We start from the raw sequence: 17,789 nt of genomic DNA on the forward strand, positions 1-17,789 counted from the left end.
AGATCTCTTTCAGAAAATACTTATAAGTAAATCAGAGCCTAGACTGTGAGCCCTTTTAGCAGCCACACTTAGTGAAGTCGTAAGTGTATTTCTAGATTCTGAGACACTGAGCTGTATGTGGGTCAGCTGGTATTTCCCCGCAAGTTTTAGTAATTGTGTGACACCTAAGACCCGGAAATGGAGTGCTGCAGCCTTGAAAGTGAGCATAGCTCCCACAAATGACAAAGTAATCGAGAAAGAGATCAGGCCTCGATTAGAGTTAAAAATGAAGCCAATCTGGTAAATCAGAATACAGGGTAAAAGATGATAAGTGTATGCACTCTAAATCTTCAGCTACTATAGGAGAACAAAGGCAGAGAGGTTTATTAGGTCTAGAACGAAAATATTCTGTAACAAAAATCTAAATCAACCTGTCTGGATAGTTCATTTAAACAAACCAAACTCCTGGAGCCTAGAAAAGGAACAAGACCTTGTAATTCTGTAAAGCTTAATGTAATACCCGGATACATCTCAGATTATGCTGGGATGATAATTTAAAAGTACTGGTAGAGTCCCTTGAGGGTCCAAAGGAAAAACAAAATGGAACTATTAAACTTTCCCATATGGGAAACCCTCGGTACCCTCTTAACCATTGGGGACTCCCAAGAAAATAGGCCAAGCCCTGGATTTTGGGATTTGCCCTTATGAAACTTATTTCTGTAGTGGAGAAGCAAAGACTACCTATAAAGAGGCCTAAGAGTTGTTCCCAGGAAACCTCTTTTGTTGCTCAGCTGTGGCCTCTTTCTAAGCCCGACTCTGAAGGAACACCTTTACCCTTCCCCCTACCTACTGGACATGACACTGGGGGCAAAAGCCTCCCTGACAATGTGGGGCGTGGCTCCCGGGCAAGAGTATGGCCCTGGCACAATGGGATTGGCAACACCTTCCTGACCAAAAGGAGGAAAAGAAGCATAATAAATTAAGGCATCATGGCTAATGGAGATCAATAGAGTCAAGAGGCTATTCTGGAGGTTACACTTATGCAAGCTTCAGTTAGATAGTGCTAATTGCCATGGTTTACTAAATCCCAACTAACATCACCCCTGTTAACTCTTAAGAACACCTAGAGCTCAAACTGAGACTCTATAAAAGTTTCATGCACTAAGTTTGCTTTCCTGAAACAACTGAAGTAATTCCAAAAGGGTTCATAGGTCAAATAATTCCTGAAGCTGAGCGGGGCCAGCCTCTCCAAGATTATGAACTAATTACATTTCCCTATCCTTTACTGCTGACACCCCTTCTCAACGTGAAAAATTCAGAACGGGCATTGCCTAAAGATCCCTATAGATTGGGAGAAGAATCAGAGGAGAAGGAGGAATTATAAAAGAAAATAGGATTTGACAAATCAGTATGACTGCTGAATCATTATACTGACACTTCTTTTAGCCTCCAGTGTTTTGGACCTGCTGGATAGAAGGAAAAATCTGAAACACTAGAATGGTAACCCCGAACAAACTCTGAAATCTGTTGAAATAAGTTTTGAAAACTGTTGCTTTTTTTTCTTTATACACGCTATATTTCACAATTAAAAAAAAAACTTAAAAATATATATATTTCTGGGGATCATAAATTTGACAACCTGCCTCTAATTTTTAAATGCAAACATAGACAGTTAAAATGTCAAGAGTTTACGGAAGTCATTCCAGTACCTTCTCGCCAGATTTCGGTGACTGCTGCAACTTCTCATAATCTTTCTTGGTCTCCAAAATCTTTTTTACCAGTCCACCTGTTGAAAACCCATGGATTTGTGTTAAAGTTTTTTCTCTGCCATTAGAAACTATTCTGAATGGATAAAAGGGTAAGGGAAATGCAGAGTTCTTATTTCTTATTCTACACTAAAAACAGCTTCAAGTAAACTTTATTGATAAAAATGTATAATAAACTAATACAACAGCTGGCAGTTAAAAGTAATCACAAAATCACTGAGAGTTTCAGGGAAGCCCTGCGTCTCTGAACAGACCTGGTTTTGAACATTCGACCTTGAAGCCATGTGAATATTTCACACAAAGAAAAAAAGTAAATCAAACGTTTCAATGCTGGGCTTCCGGGAAGATGCTGGATAGAGCAGCTCAAGATGAGCCCTGCTCTATGGAAGAGTTAGAGAAGGACAGGAGGGCGACTGAGGTGGTGATTCGGGAGTGCGGCTGACCTGGGAGAGCCTCTGCACCACCTGGGGCAGCCCTGGCTGCAGAGGCCGAGCAGCTGAGGGGCAGAGAGCTGGAGCCTGGCATGGAGCAGGGCCAGTTGGAGTGCACGGACGGGAACCTGGGACTAGCCGAGGAACCGAGAGGCAGAGAGCCGGAGCCTGGTGTGGAGCAGGGCACGGACAGGAACCTGGGACTAGGACGTAAGCCAGGCCGCATTTCCTGGGCGCGCTACCCTCACCAGTGCAGCTCCATGACCGGTGACTCACCCCACACCCCATGCACCCAAACCCTATCACCCGCTCCCATTTCCTGCACTCCAGATACCCCTACCCCACCAGCACCCACTGTACATACCTGCCCCCCACCCCCACCCCAAGTGCAGCCCAACCCACCTCTCCTGCACCCCTCCTGAGCACTGCCTCCCCCTCCCTGTTCCCTGCAGTTTGTTGCCAGTGCATAAAGGTTGCTGGCACCAACCTCCATACCTAGGCTACACCCAACCCCAGCCCGTAGTGTCCCACACCCTCACCACCCCCCCCCCCAGCTCTGTGCATCTGTTTACGGCACGCTCAGACCTACGCATGCGCATGGGCCCCCAATCACATCATTCAGCTCTGGGAACCACACTTTACAGCAGTCCTAGAACCGCACATGTGCACAGCCCTCGGCCTCACTTCCCAGGTCTGAGAAAGTGCTGACCTGTGCATCCGGATCACATCTGCCCCCAGTCCACACAGGAGTAAAGCCCTACGCATGCGCACAAGGTGCCCTGTGCCTTACACCAGCGCTCACCAGGTTTATGCCCCAGGACCGGTGCACTTGCACAGCTACATCCTCCCTGGCTGCTGGGCGCCCACGCTCATAAGCATCAGCATAACATCCCCAACCTGCGCCCATACCTGCCCTCAAAAAAATCACTGTACTGAGTGCCCTACACTGTGCCCTGCTCCCTGCTATACAACCATCCTGCAAACACAAGGCCTTAGACGACTGAAAGAAATCAACTCCCAAAATAAGTCAGTCAAGATAGTTACATGCAGGAAGACAGCAGAAGATCACTAAGCATATCACATTACAGACAGATATCGCCTGCCTAACGACCAAATTAAAACACCAGAGGAGACACAGACATTGGAACAACTAAGCAAAGATGTTCACATGACTCTCCTTAATAAAATAAATGGGATAGCAAATGACACAAAGGAGATCAAGAAGACAGAGAAGAGCATAAAGAGGAATTTGAAAGAATAAACAGAAAAACAGCAGATATTACAGATATTAAAGACTCTGTTGACCAAATAAAAAACATACTAGAGGCACATAACACTAAATTTGAAGAGACAGAAGAAAGAATAAGTGATATAGAGGACAGGATATTTGACTTCAAAGACTCAAAACAGCAAATGGCAAAAAAGATGGAAAAAATTGAACTGGAACTCAGGGAAATGACAGACAAACCAAAGCACACAAATATAAGAATCATTGGTGTCCCAGAAGGAGAAGAGAGAAGTAAAGGCCTAGGAAGAGTAGTCAAGGATATAATGGGAGAAAACTTCCCAACCCTCATAAAGGACATAAATATATAAGTCAAAGAAGCCCAACAAACTCCAAACAGATAAATCCAAATAGGCCTTCCCCAAGGCACATATTAATCAGTCTGTCAAATGCTGAAAAGAAGTAGAAAATCCTGAAAGCGGCAACAGAAAAACAATCTGTTATATACAAGGGGAACCAAATAAGACTGAGTTCACACTCCCTAAGTAGCACCCTGGAGGCGAGAAGGCAGTGGTATCATACATTCAAGATCCTGAAAGAGAAAGACTTCCAGCCAAGAATCTGTACCCAGATAAACCGTCCTTTAAAATTGAGGGAGAGATTAAAGTTTTCACAGACAAAGAAATCCTGAAAGAATTTGTCAACAAGAGACCAGCCCTACAAGAAAAACTAAAAAGGGTTCTGCCAGCTGAAAAAACAGACAGGAGAGGGAGGTCTGCAGGAGGGCACAGAATTGAAGAGCACCACTAAGAGTAATTTAAATAATACAAAGAGAAAGAGGGAAAAGAATACATAGATCTGACAAATAAAATAAAAAATATAAGATGGTGGAATCATGAAACGCCTTTCCCATAATAACTTTGAATGTTAATGGACTAAATTTATCAATTAAAAGATACAGATTGGCAGAATAGATCAAGAAACATAACCCAGCTATATGCTACTTATAAGAGACTCATCTTAGACACAAGGATACAAATTGACTGAAAGTGAAAAGATGGAAAAAGATTTTCCACACACATTGTAAGCAAAAGAAAGCAGGAATAGCTATACTAATATCAGACAAAAGACTGTAAATGTAAAGACATCATAAGAGACAAAGAAGGACACTATATACTAATTAAAGGGTCAATTCACCAAGAAGACATAACAATCATAAATGTTTATGCCCCCAATCAAGGAGCTCCAAGGTACATGAGACAGACGCTGGCAAAACTGGAGGGAGTGATAGAGGTTTCAACTATAATAGTGGGAGACTTCAATACACCACTCACCTCTATAGATAGAACAACCAGACAGAAGATCAACAAGGAAATAGAGAAGTTAAATAACTTGATAGACGAATTAGATCTAACAGACATATATAGGTCACTGCACTGCAAAGCACAAGATATACATTCGTCTCTAGTGCTCATGGAACATTCTCCAGGATAGATCATATGCGGGGGCACAAAACAGGTCTTTATAAATTTAAAATCACTGAAATTATTCAAAGCAGTTTCTCTGATCACAATGGGATGGAGCTGGATCTCAATAACCACCAAAGAATGAGAACATTCACAAATATATGGAGCTCAAAACACACCCTTAAACAACCAGTGGATTAACGAAGAAATTGCTAGAGAAATCAGTAGCTATCTGGAGATGAAAGAAAATGAGAACACAACTTATCAGAACTTATGGGATATGGCAAAGGCTGTGCTGAGAGGGAAATTTATTGCCCTAAATGCCTATATTAAAAAACAAGAAAGAGCAAAAATTGAGGACTTAACAGCACACCTGGAGGAACCAGAAAGAACAGTAAACTAACCCCAAACAGAAGAAGAGAAATAACAAAGATTAAAGTGGAGATAAATGAATAGAACAAAAGAACAACAGAAAAAGTCAATAAAACCAAAAGTTGGTTCTTTGAGAAAATCAATAAAATTGATGGGCCATTTGCAAGACTGACAAAGAAAAAAAGAAAAAGGATGCAAATAAACAAAATCAGAAATGAGAAGGGTGCGTTACCACTGACCCTGAAGAAATAAAAGAAATCATAAGACGATACTATGAAGAACTATATGCAAATATATAGATGAAACTATATGCAAATACATTAGATAAAATGGACAAATTCCTGGAAGCACACAAACAAGCTATATTGGCTCAGGAAGAAATAGAAGATCTCAACAAACCAGTCACAGGTAAAGAGACCAGACAGAAGACCAACAGGTCATCCAAAATCTTCCTACAAAGAAAAGCCCAGGGCCAGACTGTTTCACAGGGGAATTTTATCAAACATTCCAGAAAGACCTAACATCAATCCTGCTCAAACTTTTCCCGAAAAATTGAGAAAAAAGGAACTCTACCTAACTCATTTTATAAAGCTAATATTTTAATATCAAAACCAGGTAAAGATGCTATAAGAAAGGAAAACTACAGGCCAAGCTCTGTAATGAACACAGATGCAAAACTTCTCAATAAAATATTAGCAAATCGAATCCAACAGCACACTAAAAGAATTATACACTATGACCAAGTGAGGTTATACCAGGAATGCAAGGATGGTTCAACACAAGAAAATCAATTAATGTAATACAGCACATTAACAAATCGAAAGGGAAACATCACATGATCATCTTGGTTGATACTGAAAAGCATTTGACAAAATTCAGCATCCTTTTCTGAGAAAACACTCCAAAAGAGGGGAATGCCCATCAACAGATGAGTGGATCAACAAAATGTGGTATATACATACGATGGAATATTATGCAGCAGTAAGCCAAAATGACGCCCTGAAGCACATGACAAGATGGATGAGCCCTGAGGACATAATGCTGAGTGAAATTAGCCAGACACAAAATGATAGATACTGTATGAGTCCACTTTTACGACCAGCACAAAGGTGTAATCAGAGTTATAATACAGAATAGCTAGAGACTGTTAGCTAATGAGTTGAACTCCAATGTAAGGGAATAGATAGGAGTGAAGGTGGTTCTCTAGTGGGTCTAGAAGTAATATTACCATATTGAAGATGAACAAGATTGAAACAGGTTGTACAGACCTACATGTCCCATTGATTAATACTAGAAATATGAATTAGTTCTTGCAAGAATTACTTCAAAGATATGACTCTTGCATAAAGAGTGTTTAAATCCAGGGTATGGGGGAAACTGCTATTGCATGGTATGAGCTATGTTCAAAAAGAAACCATGAGCACTACCACAGCAACAGGAGAGGTAAATAATGGGGGGAGGGACAAGAGTTAAGGGGAGGTTTGGATTTCCTATTTGGCAAAGGTGTATTTAATGGTTTTCTTTCTTTTGGGAACAATGAAATTATCTAAAATTGAGAATGTTGATGGACTGTGGACTTTGGGCCCTCTACATGATGCCTGATGAATGCAGGTGGCTGAAGGATGCACTGACAGAGAAGTAGATTGGCCAATGATGGTGTATACTTATGAGCGAATTTTGTGCTGCTACAAAAAGGAACAAAGTCGTGAGGCATGCCACGATGTGAATGAACATGTGGGACGTCTGCTGAGACAAAATGAGCCAGAAAGAAAAGAACAAGAATGGTGTGGTCACCTTAAGAAAATGCTCATAAGAAAACAGGGGCCTAGATTATAAGCTTTTAGAGCACACACATTAAGTCCGGAGTGGTGATAATTATTTCTGGATTCTGAAAGGCTGTTTCATATACATAACCTGATATTCAGAGATAAGAATGAAGCCTAACAGGTTGGGGTTAAAGTAATTCAGAACATAGGGGTAAGGAAGACAGCGTCTGTATTTTAGAACCACACATACTCTTTGAGACAAATGAAGAAAGGTTTATTTGGTCTGGAACTGAAATTTTCTGTAGTGCATAATCTAATTCAACCTATCTGTATAGCTCATTTGAACAACTGAAACACAGGGAGCACAGAATAAGAAAGAGGTCCTTTAATCCTGTATAGATTATTTTAATGCCTGGATATATCCTAGAGTATATTAAGCAGATAATCAAAAAGTATTGGCAAAGTCCCCTGAGAGATGGGAGAAAGAATATGGAACTATTAAACCTTATCATCAGGGAATCCCCTGATACTGTGTCAAACTTTGGGACAACCAAATCAATAGGCCATGCCCTCGATCAGGAGGCTTACTCTTGTGAAGCATATGTAGGTAGCAGAGAAGCTTAGACTGCCTATAGGAATGTCTAAGAGTTACTTCTGGAGGACCTCTGTTGTTGCTCAGGTGTGGCCTCAGTCTTTCTAAACCCAACTCTGCAAATAAAATTATTGCCCTCCCCTCTATGTGGGACATGACAGCCAGGGATGAAAGTCTCCATGGCAATGTGGGAGATAACTCCCAGGGGTGAATCCAGACCTAACGCTATGGCATCAACAATTCCATCCTGACCAAAAGGGGGAAAAAAAGTATAATTAATTAAGTTATCAGAGGTAGAGAGAGTTCAAATAGAGTTGAGAGTCTACTCTGGGAGTCGCTCTTACACAAGCTTCCGGCAGACCATGCTACCTATCATAACCTGCCAACCCCCAACCAGGACCATTTCAGCCAATCCTAAAGAACACCTAGGGAAATACAGAAGATTCCACAAAGGGTTCCAGGCACTAGAGAAACTTTCCAGAAACCTACAACCTCCAGATGGGTCACTAGTCCAGATAAGTCCTAAAATCTAGCCCAGCCTCTCCAGAACATCAGATAGTTCCATCTCCCTACCCCATGTTAGTGGCAGACCCTTCCATTATGAGAAATTTAGAAATGTCATAGCCCAAACACTTCTGAAGAGAGAGACAGAAAGATCAAAGGTGATGGTGGAGTTATACAGAGAAGAAAGGGTTTAACAAATGAATATGAATGCTGAATCATTAAATTGATATCTTTTAATCTCCAGTATTTTAGAGCAGCTAAGAAGTAAAAACCTAAAATTGTGAAATTGTAACCTATGTCAAACTCCAAAATATGTTCTACAACTAATTGTGGTGGAGTGTTATGAAATTACAGCTTTTTTGTATATATGTTATTTTTCACAAAAAAAAAAGGAAAAAAAAGTCGATTGTGATGATAAAACAAAAATTTAAGCCCTCTAGCCTCCTGTATTCTGGAGCAGCTAGAAGGAAAAATATGAGAAGATCATATGGGAGCCCATGACAAACTCTGGGACCTGTCCTGTAAGCACTTGTTGAAAAGTGCTTTGAAAACTATTGCTTTTTTATTTCATGTTTTATTTTTGCATTATACTATACAATAAAAAAAGTTAAAAAAAAAAGCTCTTCCTCTTTCTCCACCGGCGGTGCTCCCGCCGCCATCTAGCCCTCCCCTTCCCCCTTCTCCGCTGGCGCTCCCACCGCCATCTAGCCCTCCTCTTCCCCGTTCTCTGCCGGCGCTCCCGCCGCCATCTAGCCCTCCTCTTCCCTCTTCGCTGCCGGCGCTCCCGCCGCCATCTTATCCTTCCCTTTCTCCTCCTACTCGAGCGGCTCTCCAGCCACCACCGTACCCTCTTCCGCCTTCACCAGCTCCTCCACCACCGTCCTCGACAGCATTGCCATCCTCACCTTTCCTCCTCCAGAACAGCTACTAGGGGAGTAGAAACAATACAGAACAGCTCCCAGAGCCACGACAGAGATAAAAAGATAGCGTACCCCATCCTGGAACGGCTGACTGGCTGGGAGAACCCGCTCCGGTGAGATGGCCGAGGAGCACGGGCTTGCCCGGGCGGGGCGGCAAGTGGCCAGAGTCCCTCCCCTCCTCCTTCCCGGGCCAGCTGGCAGAATCGGGCAGGCAGTCCCCTCAAGCCGCGGCGGCTGGCGCCCCAACAACACGCGACGCCCGGACCAACTGAGAGAATTGGATTGGAAATCCCCAGGCTGCGGAAAACGGTGACGGGGGGGTCCCTTCCAAACACGTAACACTCCGGTCCAGCTGGGAATGGTGCACTCTCCCGGGCCGCAGCGGCTGGTGCCCTCCCGCCATGCTTGGCGCCCCGGGCCGACTAGGAAATTCAGACGGGCGCTCTCCCGGGCGGCGGTGGCCGGCGACCCTCCCCATGTTCGAACCCCCGGGCCGGCTGGCACTCTTCCAAGTCACTTCGGCTGGCGAACCTCCCCCACGGCGAGAGTTTTCCAAAGTTAAAGGACCCACAGCACCTTTTACTGGTGAGACCTGCAGACAAACGTGTGCCACGAGCGCCACCTACTGGGCAAGATAAGAAAAACAGAACCCAGAGATTTCACAGAAAAATCTTTCAACCTGTTGGGTCCAACACCCAGGGAAATCTGACTAAATGCCCAGACGCCAGCAGAAGATAACGGATCACGCTCAGAAAATTGAAAATATGGCCCAGTCAAAGGAACAAACCAATAGTTCAAATGAGATACAGGAGCTGAGACAACTAATGCTGAATATACGAACAGAAATGGAAAACCTCTTCAAAAACGGAATCGATAAATTGAGGGAGGACATGAAGAAGACATGGGCTGAACAAAAAGAAGAAATAGAAAAACTGAAAAAACAAATCACAGAACTTATGGAAGTGAAGGATAAAGTAGAAAAGATGGAAAAAACAATGGATACCTACAATGATAGATTTAAAGAGACAGAAGATAGAATTAGTGATTTGGAGGATGGAACATCTGAATTCCAAAAAGAAACAGAAACTATCGGGAAAAAATGGAAAAATTTGAACAGGGTATCAGGGAACTCAAGGACAATATGAACCGCACAAATATACGTGTTGTGGGTGTCCCAGAAGGAGACGAGAAGGGAAAAGGAGGGGAAAAACTAATGGAAGAAATTTTCACTGAAAATTTCCCGACTCTTATGAAAGACCTAAAATTACAGATCCAAGAAGTGCAGCGCACCCCAAAGAGATAAGACCCAAATAGGCGTTCCCCAAGACACTTATTAGTTAGAATGTCAGAACTCAAAGAGAAAGAGAGGATCTTGAAAGCAGCAAGAGAAAAACAATCCATCACATACAAGGGAAACCCAATAAGACTATGTGTAGATATCTCAGCAGAAACCACGGAAGCTAGAAGACAGTAGGATGATATATTTAAGTTACTAAAAGAGAAAAACTGCCAATCAAGACTCCTATATCCAGCAAAATTGTTCTTCAAAAATGAGGGAGAAATTAAAACATTCTCAGGCAAAAAGTCACTCAAGAGAATTTGTGACCAAGAGACCAGCTATGCAAGAAATACTAAACGGAGCACTAGAGTCAGATACGAAAAGACAGAAGAGAGAGGTATGGAGAAAAGCATAGAAAGAAGGAAAATCAGATATGATATATATAATACAAAAGGCAAAATGGTAGAGGAAAATATTATCCAAACAGTAATAACTCTAAATGTTAATGGACTGAATTCCCCAATCAAAAGACATAGACTGGCAGAATGGATTAAAAAACAAGATCCTTCTATATGCTGTCTACAGGAAACACATCTTAGACCCAAAGATAAATAGAGGTTGAAAGTGAAAGGTTGGGAAAAGATATTTCATGCAAATAACAACCAGAAAAGAGCAGGAGTGGCTATACTAATATCCAACAAATTAGACTTCAAATGTAAAACAGTTAAAAGAGACAAAAAAGGACACTATATACTAATAAAAGGAACAATTAAAGAAGAAGACATAACAATCATAAATATTTACGCACCAAACCAGAATGCCTCAAAATACGTGAGGAATACACTGCAAACACTGAAAAGGGAAATAGACTCATATACCATAATAGTTGGAGACTTCAATTCACCACTCTCATCAATGGACAGAACATCTAGACAGAGGATCAATAAAGAAATAGAGAATCTGAATATTACTATAAATGAGTTAGACTTAACAGACATTTATAGGACATTACATCCCACAACAGCAGGATACACCTTTTTTTCAAGTGCTCATGGATCATTCTCAAAGATAGACCATATGCTGGGTCACAAAGCAAGTCTTAACAAATTTTAAAAGATTGAAATCATACACAACACTTTCTCGGATCATAAAGGAATGAAGTTGGAAATCAATAATAGGTGGAGTGCCAGAAAATTCACAAATACGTGGAGGATCAACAACACACTCTTAAACAACGAGTGGGTCAAAGAAGAAATTGCAAGAGAAATTAGTAAATACCTCGAGGCGAATGAAAATGAAAACACAACATTTCAAAATTTATGGGACGCAGCAAAGGCAGTGCTAAGAGGGAAACTTATTGCCCTAAATGCCTATATCAGAAAAGAAGAAAAGGCAAAAATGCAGGAATTAACTGTCCACTTGGAAGAACTGGAGAAAGAACAGCAAACTAATCCCAAAGCAAGCAAAAGGAAAGAAATAACAAAGATTAGAGCAGAAATAAATGAAATTGAAAACATGAAAACAATAGAGAAAATCAATAAGACCAGAAGTTGGTTCTATGAGAAAATCAATAAGATTGATGGGCCCTTATCAAGATTGACAAAAAGAAGAAGAGAGAGGATGCAAATAAATAAGATCAGAAATGGAAGAGGAGACATAACTACTGACCTCACAGAAATAAAGGAGGTAATAACAGGGTACTATGAACAACATTACGCTAATAAATACAATTTAGATGAAATGGACGGGTTCCTGGAAAGACAGGAACAACCAACTTTGACTCAAGAAGAAATAGATGACCTCAACAAACCAATCACAAGTAAAGAAATTGAATTACTCATTCAAAAGCTTCCTAAAAAGAAAAGTCCAGCCAACATCACCCTCATACCAAAACCAGGCAAAGATATTACAAAAAAAGAAAACTACAGACCAATCTCTCTAATGAATATAGATGCAAAAATCCTCAATAAAATTCTAGCAAATCGTATCCAACAACACATTAAAAGAATTATACATCATGACCAAGTAGGATTCATCCCAGGTATGCAAGGATGGTTCAACATAAGAAAATCAATTAATGTAATACACCATATCAACAAATCAAAGCAGAAAAATCACATGATCATCTCAACCGATGCAGAGAAGGCATTTGACAAGATTCAACATCCTTTCCTGTTGAAAACACTTCAAAAGATAGGAATACCAGGGAACTTCCTTAAAATGATAGAGGGAATATATGAAAAACCCACAGCTAATATCATCCTCAATGGGGAAAAATTAAAAACTTTCCCCCTAAGATCAGGAACAAGACAAGGATGTCCACTATCACCACTGTTATTCAACATTGTGTTGGAGGTTCTAGCCAGAGCAATTAGACAAGAAAAAGAAATACAAGGCATCAAAATTGGAAAGGAAGAAGTAAAACTATCACTGTTTGCAGACAATATGATACTATACGTCGAAAACCGGAAAAATCCACAACAAAACTACTAGAGCTAATAAATGAATACAGCAAAGTAGCAGGTTACAAGATCAACATTCAAAAATCTGTAGCATTTCTATACACTAGTAATGAACAAGCTGAGGGGGAAATCAAGAAACGAATCCCATTTACAATTGCAACTAAAAGAATAAAATACCTAGGAATAAATTTAACTAAAGAGACAAAAAACCTATATAAAGAAAACTACAAAAAACTGTTAAAAGAAATCACAGAAGACCTAAATAGATGGAAGGGCATACCGTGTTCATGGATTGGAAGACTAAATATAGTTAAGATGTTAATCCTACCTAAATTGATTTACAGATTCAATGCAATACCAATCAAAATCCCAACAACTTATTTTTCAGAAATAGAAAAACCAATAAGCAAATTTATCTGGAAGGGCAGGGTGCCCCGAATTGCTAGAAGTATCTTGAAGAGAAAAAACGAAGCTGGAGGTCTCGCACTGCCTGACTTTAAGGCATATTATGAAGCCACAGTGGTCAAAACAGCATGGTATTGGCATAAAGATAGATATATCGACCAATGGAATCGAATAGAGTGCTCAGATATAGACCCTCTCGTCTATGGACATTTGATCTTTGATAAGGCAGTCAAGCCAACTCACCTGGGACAGAACAGTCTCTTCAATAAATGGTGCCTAGAGAACTGGATATCCATATGCAAAAGAATGAAAGAAGACCCATCTCTCACACCCTATACAAAAGTTAACTCAAAATGGATCAAAGATCTAAACATTAGGTCTAAGACCATAAAACAGTTAGAGGAAAATGCAGGGAGATATCTTATGAATCTTACAACTGGAGGCGGTTTTATGGACCTTAAACCTAAAGCAAGAACACTGAAGAAGGAAATAAATAAATGGGAGCTCCTCAAAATTAAACACTTTTGTGCATCAAAGAACTTCATCAAGAAAGTAGAAAGACAGCCTACACAATGGGAGACAATATTTGGAAATGACATATCAGATAAAGGTCTAGTATCCAGAATTTATAAAGAGATTGTTCAACTCAACAACAACAAAAAGACAGCCAACCCAATTACAAAATGGGAAAAAGACTTGAACAGACACCTCTCAGAAGAGGAAATACAAATGGCCAAAAGGCACATGAAGAGATGCTCAATGTCCCTGGCCATTAGAGAAATGCAAATCAAAACCACAATGAGATATCATCTCACACCCACCAGAATGGCCATTATCAACAAAACAGAAAATGACAAGTGCTGGAGAGGATGTGGAGAAAGAGGCACACTTATCCACTGTTGGTGGGAATGTCAAATGGTGCAACCACTGTGGAAGGCAGTTTGGCGGTTCCTCAAAAAGCTGAATATAGAATTGCCATACGACCCAGCAATACCATTGCTGGGTATCTACTCAAAGGACTTAAGGGCAAAGACACAAACGGACATTTGCACACCAATGTTTATAGCAGCATTATTTACAATTGCAAAGAGATGGAAACAGCCAAAATGTCCATCAACAGACGAGTGGCTAAACAAACTGTGGTATATACATACGATGGAATATTATGCAGCTTTAAGACAGGATAAACTTATGGAGCATGTAATAACATGGATGGACCTAGAGAACATTATGCTGAGTGAATCTAGCCAAAAACTAAAAGACAAATACTGTTTGTATGGTCCCACTGATGTGAACCGACATTCAAGAATAAACTTGGAATATGTCATTGGTAACAGAGTTCAGCAGGAGTTAGAAACAGGGTAAGATAATGGGCAATTGGAGCTGAAGGGATACAGACTGTGCAACCGGACTAGATACAAAAACTCAAAAATGGACAGCACAATAATACCTAATTGTAAAGTAATCATGTTAAAATACTGAATGAAGCTGCATCTGAGCTATAGTTTTTTTGTTGTTGTTGTTTTGTTTTGTTTTGTTTTGTTTTTGTCTGTCTGGTTGGTTGTTTATCTTTTTTTTTTTTACTATTATTATTACTTTTATTTTTTTTCTCTATATTAACATTCTATATCTTTTTCTGTTGTGTTGCCAGTTCTTCTAAACCGATGCAAATGTACTAGGAAACGATGATCATGTATCTACGTGATGATGTTAAGAATTACTGATTGCATATGTAGAATGGTATGATTTCTAAATGTTGGGTTAATTTCTTTTTTTCCGTTAATTAATAAAAAAAAAAAAAATTAAAGGATTCCAGCAAGCAACTCCACCTTCAGTGGGTGGAGACACACCTCCATGGAAATCATCTAATCAAAAGTGACCACCCACAATTGGGTGGGTCACATCTTCATGGAAACAATCAGAATGCTCCCACCCAGCAACACTGAATGAGGATCAGAGGCCATGGCTTTTCTGGGGTCCATCACAGATTCAGACCAGCACAATTCCCCTTTAAAAAGCTGTTCCATTTCTGATATATTGCATTCTGGCTGCTTACAAACTAAAACAGACAGAAAAAAAAAAAAAGGTTCAATGCTGGGTGGTGGGACAGAGGCTCAGTGGCAGGATTCTTGCCTACCATGCCAGAGACCTGGGTTCAATTCCAGGTGTGTGCCAATGACAAAAAGAAAAAACTTTAATGCTTACAAATTGAAAGCAAAATGAAACCAATGAACTTAAACATATCAAATTAACAGCCTAGCCTTAATGGAGAAGAATTACTTTATAAGTTTAAAACAGAGTAAGTACTGTATACATCCCTAATGGGATATATTTTAAGGACAGAGAGATAAACATCTATAAAAAAAAATCCCCAGTGCTTTCATCATGCAGCTGTTAATGAGCGCTGGCACTGTTGCTCTGAAATCGCTGTGTACATGGCTCAGGATCAGGCAACACAAGCAAGGAGATTTGCTGGCGGCTGCTGGGGGCTGGGATGGGACGCCGGAGATGGAAGAGATGCATGCACGCAAAGACTTAATTTGGATTAACTCTGCAGGCCTAAATTTGGATTAGAAATATCAGTATGAACTCAGGACATATTTTCTTATTTAAAAAATGCTCTGGCCCGCCCTCCTCTCCCCTCTTTGTCCACCGGCCCGCCGTGCGGCGCCCACGCCCCGCAGCAGCCGACCCGCCCGCCCTCCTCTCCCCTCTTCCGCCTTCACCAGCTCCTCTGCCACCGGCCTCGACAGCCTTGCCACCCTCACCTTTCCTTCTCCAGAACAGCTACTGGGGGAGTGGAGACAATACAGAGCAGCTCCCGGAGCCACGACGGAGATCAAAGGGACAGCGTACCCCATCCTGGAACGGCTGACTGTCTGGGAGAACCAGCTCCGGTGAGATTACCAAGGGGCGCAGGCTTTCCCGGGCGGGACGGCAAGCGGCCGGAGTCCCTCCCTTCCTCCTTCCCAGGCCAGCTGGCAGAATTGGGCAGGCGGTCCCCTTGGGCTGCGGCGGCTGGTGCCCCCACCACGCGATGCCCCCCGGACCAACTGAGAGTGTTGGGTCGGAAATCCCCAGACTGCAGAGAACAGTGACCGGGGGGTCCCTTCCAAACACGTGACTCCCCGGTCCGGCTGGGAACAGTGCACTCTCCCGGGCTGCGGCAGCTGGCGCCCACCCGCCACACTTGGCGCCCCGGGCCGACTAGGTAATTCGGCCGGACGCTCTCCCGTGCTGCGGCGGCCTGCGACCCTCCCCGCGTTCAGAACCCCGGGCCGGCTGGCACTCTTCCAAGACGCTTCGGCTGCCGAACCTCCCCTATGGCGAGAATTTTCCAGAGTTAAAGGACCCACAGCAACTTTCACTGGTGGAACCCGTAAACAAACGTGTGCCACGAGCGCCACCTACTGGGCAGGATAAGAAAAACAGAGCCCAGAGATTTCACAGAAAAATCTCTCAACCTGTTGGGTCCAACACCCAGGGAAATCTGACTAAATGCCCAAACGCCAGCAGAAGATAACAGATCATGCTCAGAAAATTGAAAATATGGCCCAGTCAAAGGAACAAACCAATAGTTCAAATGAGATACAGGAGCTGAAACAACTAATGCTGAATATACGAACAGAAATGGAAAACCTCTTCAAAAACGAAATCGATAAATTGAGGGAGGACATGAAGAAGACATGGGCTGAACATAAAGAAGAAATAGAAAAACTGAAAAAACAAATCACAGAGCTTATGGAAGTGAAGGATAAAGTAGAAAAGATGGAAAAAACAATGGATACCTACAATGACAGATTTAAAGAGACAGAAGATAGAATTAGTGATTTGGAGGATGGAACATCTGAATTCCAAAAAGAAAAGAAACTATCCGGAAAAGAATGGAAAAATTTGAACAGGGTATCAGGGAACTCAAGGACAATATGAACCGCACAAATATACGTGTTGTGGGTGTCCCAGAAGGAGAAGAGAAGTGAAAAGGAGGAGAAAAACTAATGGAAGAAATTATCACTGAAAATTTCCCAACTCTTATGAAAGACCTAAAATTACAGATCCAAGAAGTGCAGTGCACCCCAAAGAGATTAGACCCAAATAGGCGTTCCCCAAGACCCTTACTAGTTAGAATGTCAGAGGTCAAAGAGAAAGAGAGGATCTTGAAAGCAGCGAGAGAGAAGCAATCCATCACATACAAGGGAAACCCAATAAGACTATGTGTAGATTTCTCAGCAGAAACCATGGAAGCTAGAAGACAGTGGGATGATATATTTAAGTTACTAAAAGAGAAAAACTGCCAACCAAGACTCCTATATCCAGCAAAATTGTCCTTCAAAAATGAGGGAGAAATTAAAACATTCTCAGACAAAAAGTCACTCAGAGAATTTGTGACCAAGAGACCAGCTCTGCAAGAAATACTAAAGGGAGCACTAGAGTCAGATACGAAAAGACAGAAGAGAGAGGCATGGAGAACAGTGTAGAAAGAAGGAAAGCCAGATATGATATATATAATACAAAAGGCAAAATGGTAGAGGAAAATATTATCCAAACAGTAATAACTCTAAATGTTAATGGACTGAATTCCCCAATCAAAAGACACAGACTGGCAGAATGGATTAAAAAAC

The 17,789-nt window shown here is 41.5% G+C and overlaps 1 protein-coding gene across 8 annotated transcripts in view; it reads right to left on the reverse strand.

Moving 5' to 3' along the window:
- TRAF3IP1 (TRAF3 interacting protein 1) overlaps positions 1-17,789 on the reverse strand; it is a 104,713-nt gene that overhangs the window by 37,612 nt on the left and 49,312 nt on the right. For all 8 annotated transcript variants that reach the window (XM_077155546.1, XM_077155545.1, XM_077155543.1 and 5 more), the window contains one exon: positions 1,689-1,765. In XM_077155546.1, the coding sequence (XP_077011661.1) occupies positions 1,689-1,765 (77 nt within the window). The remainder of the gene's footprint in view (positions 1-1,688; positions 1,766-17,789) is intronic.

Source organism: Tamandua tetradactyla, chromosome 3, assembly GCF_023851605.1.
Source record: "Tamandua tetradactyla isolate mTamTet1 chromosome 3, mTamTet1.pri, whole genome shotgun sequence".
NCBI lineage: Eukaryota > Metazoa > Chordata > Mammalia > Pilosa > Myrmecophagidae > Tamandua > Tamandua tetradactyla.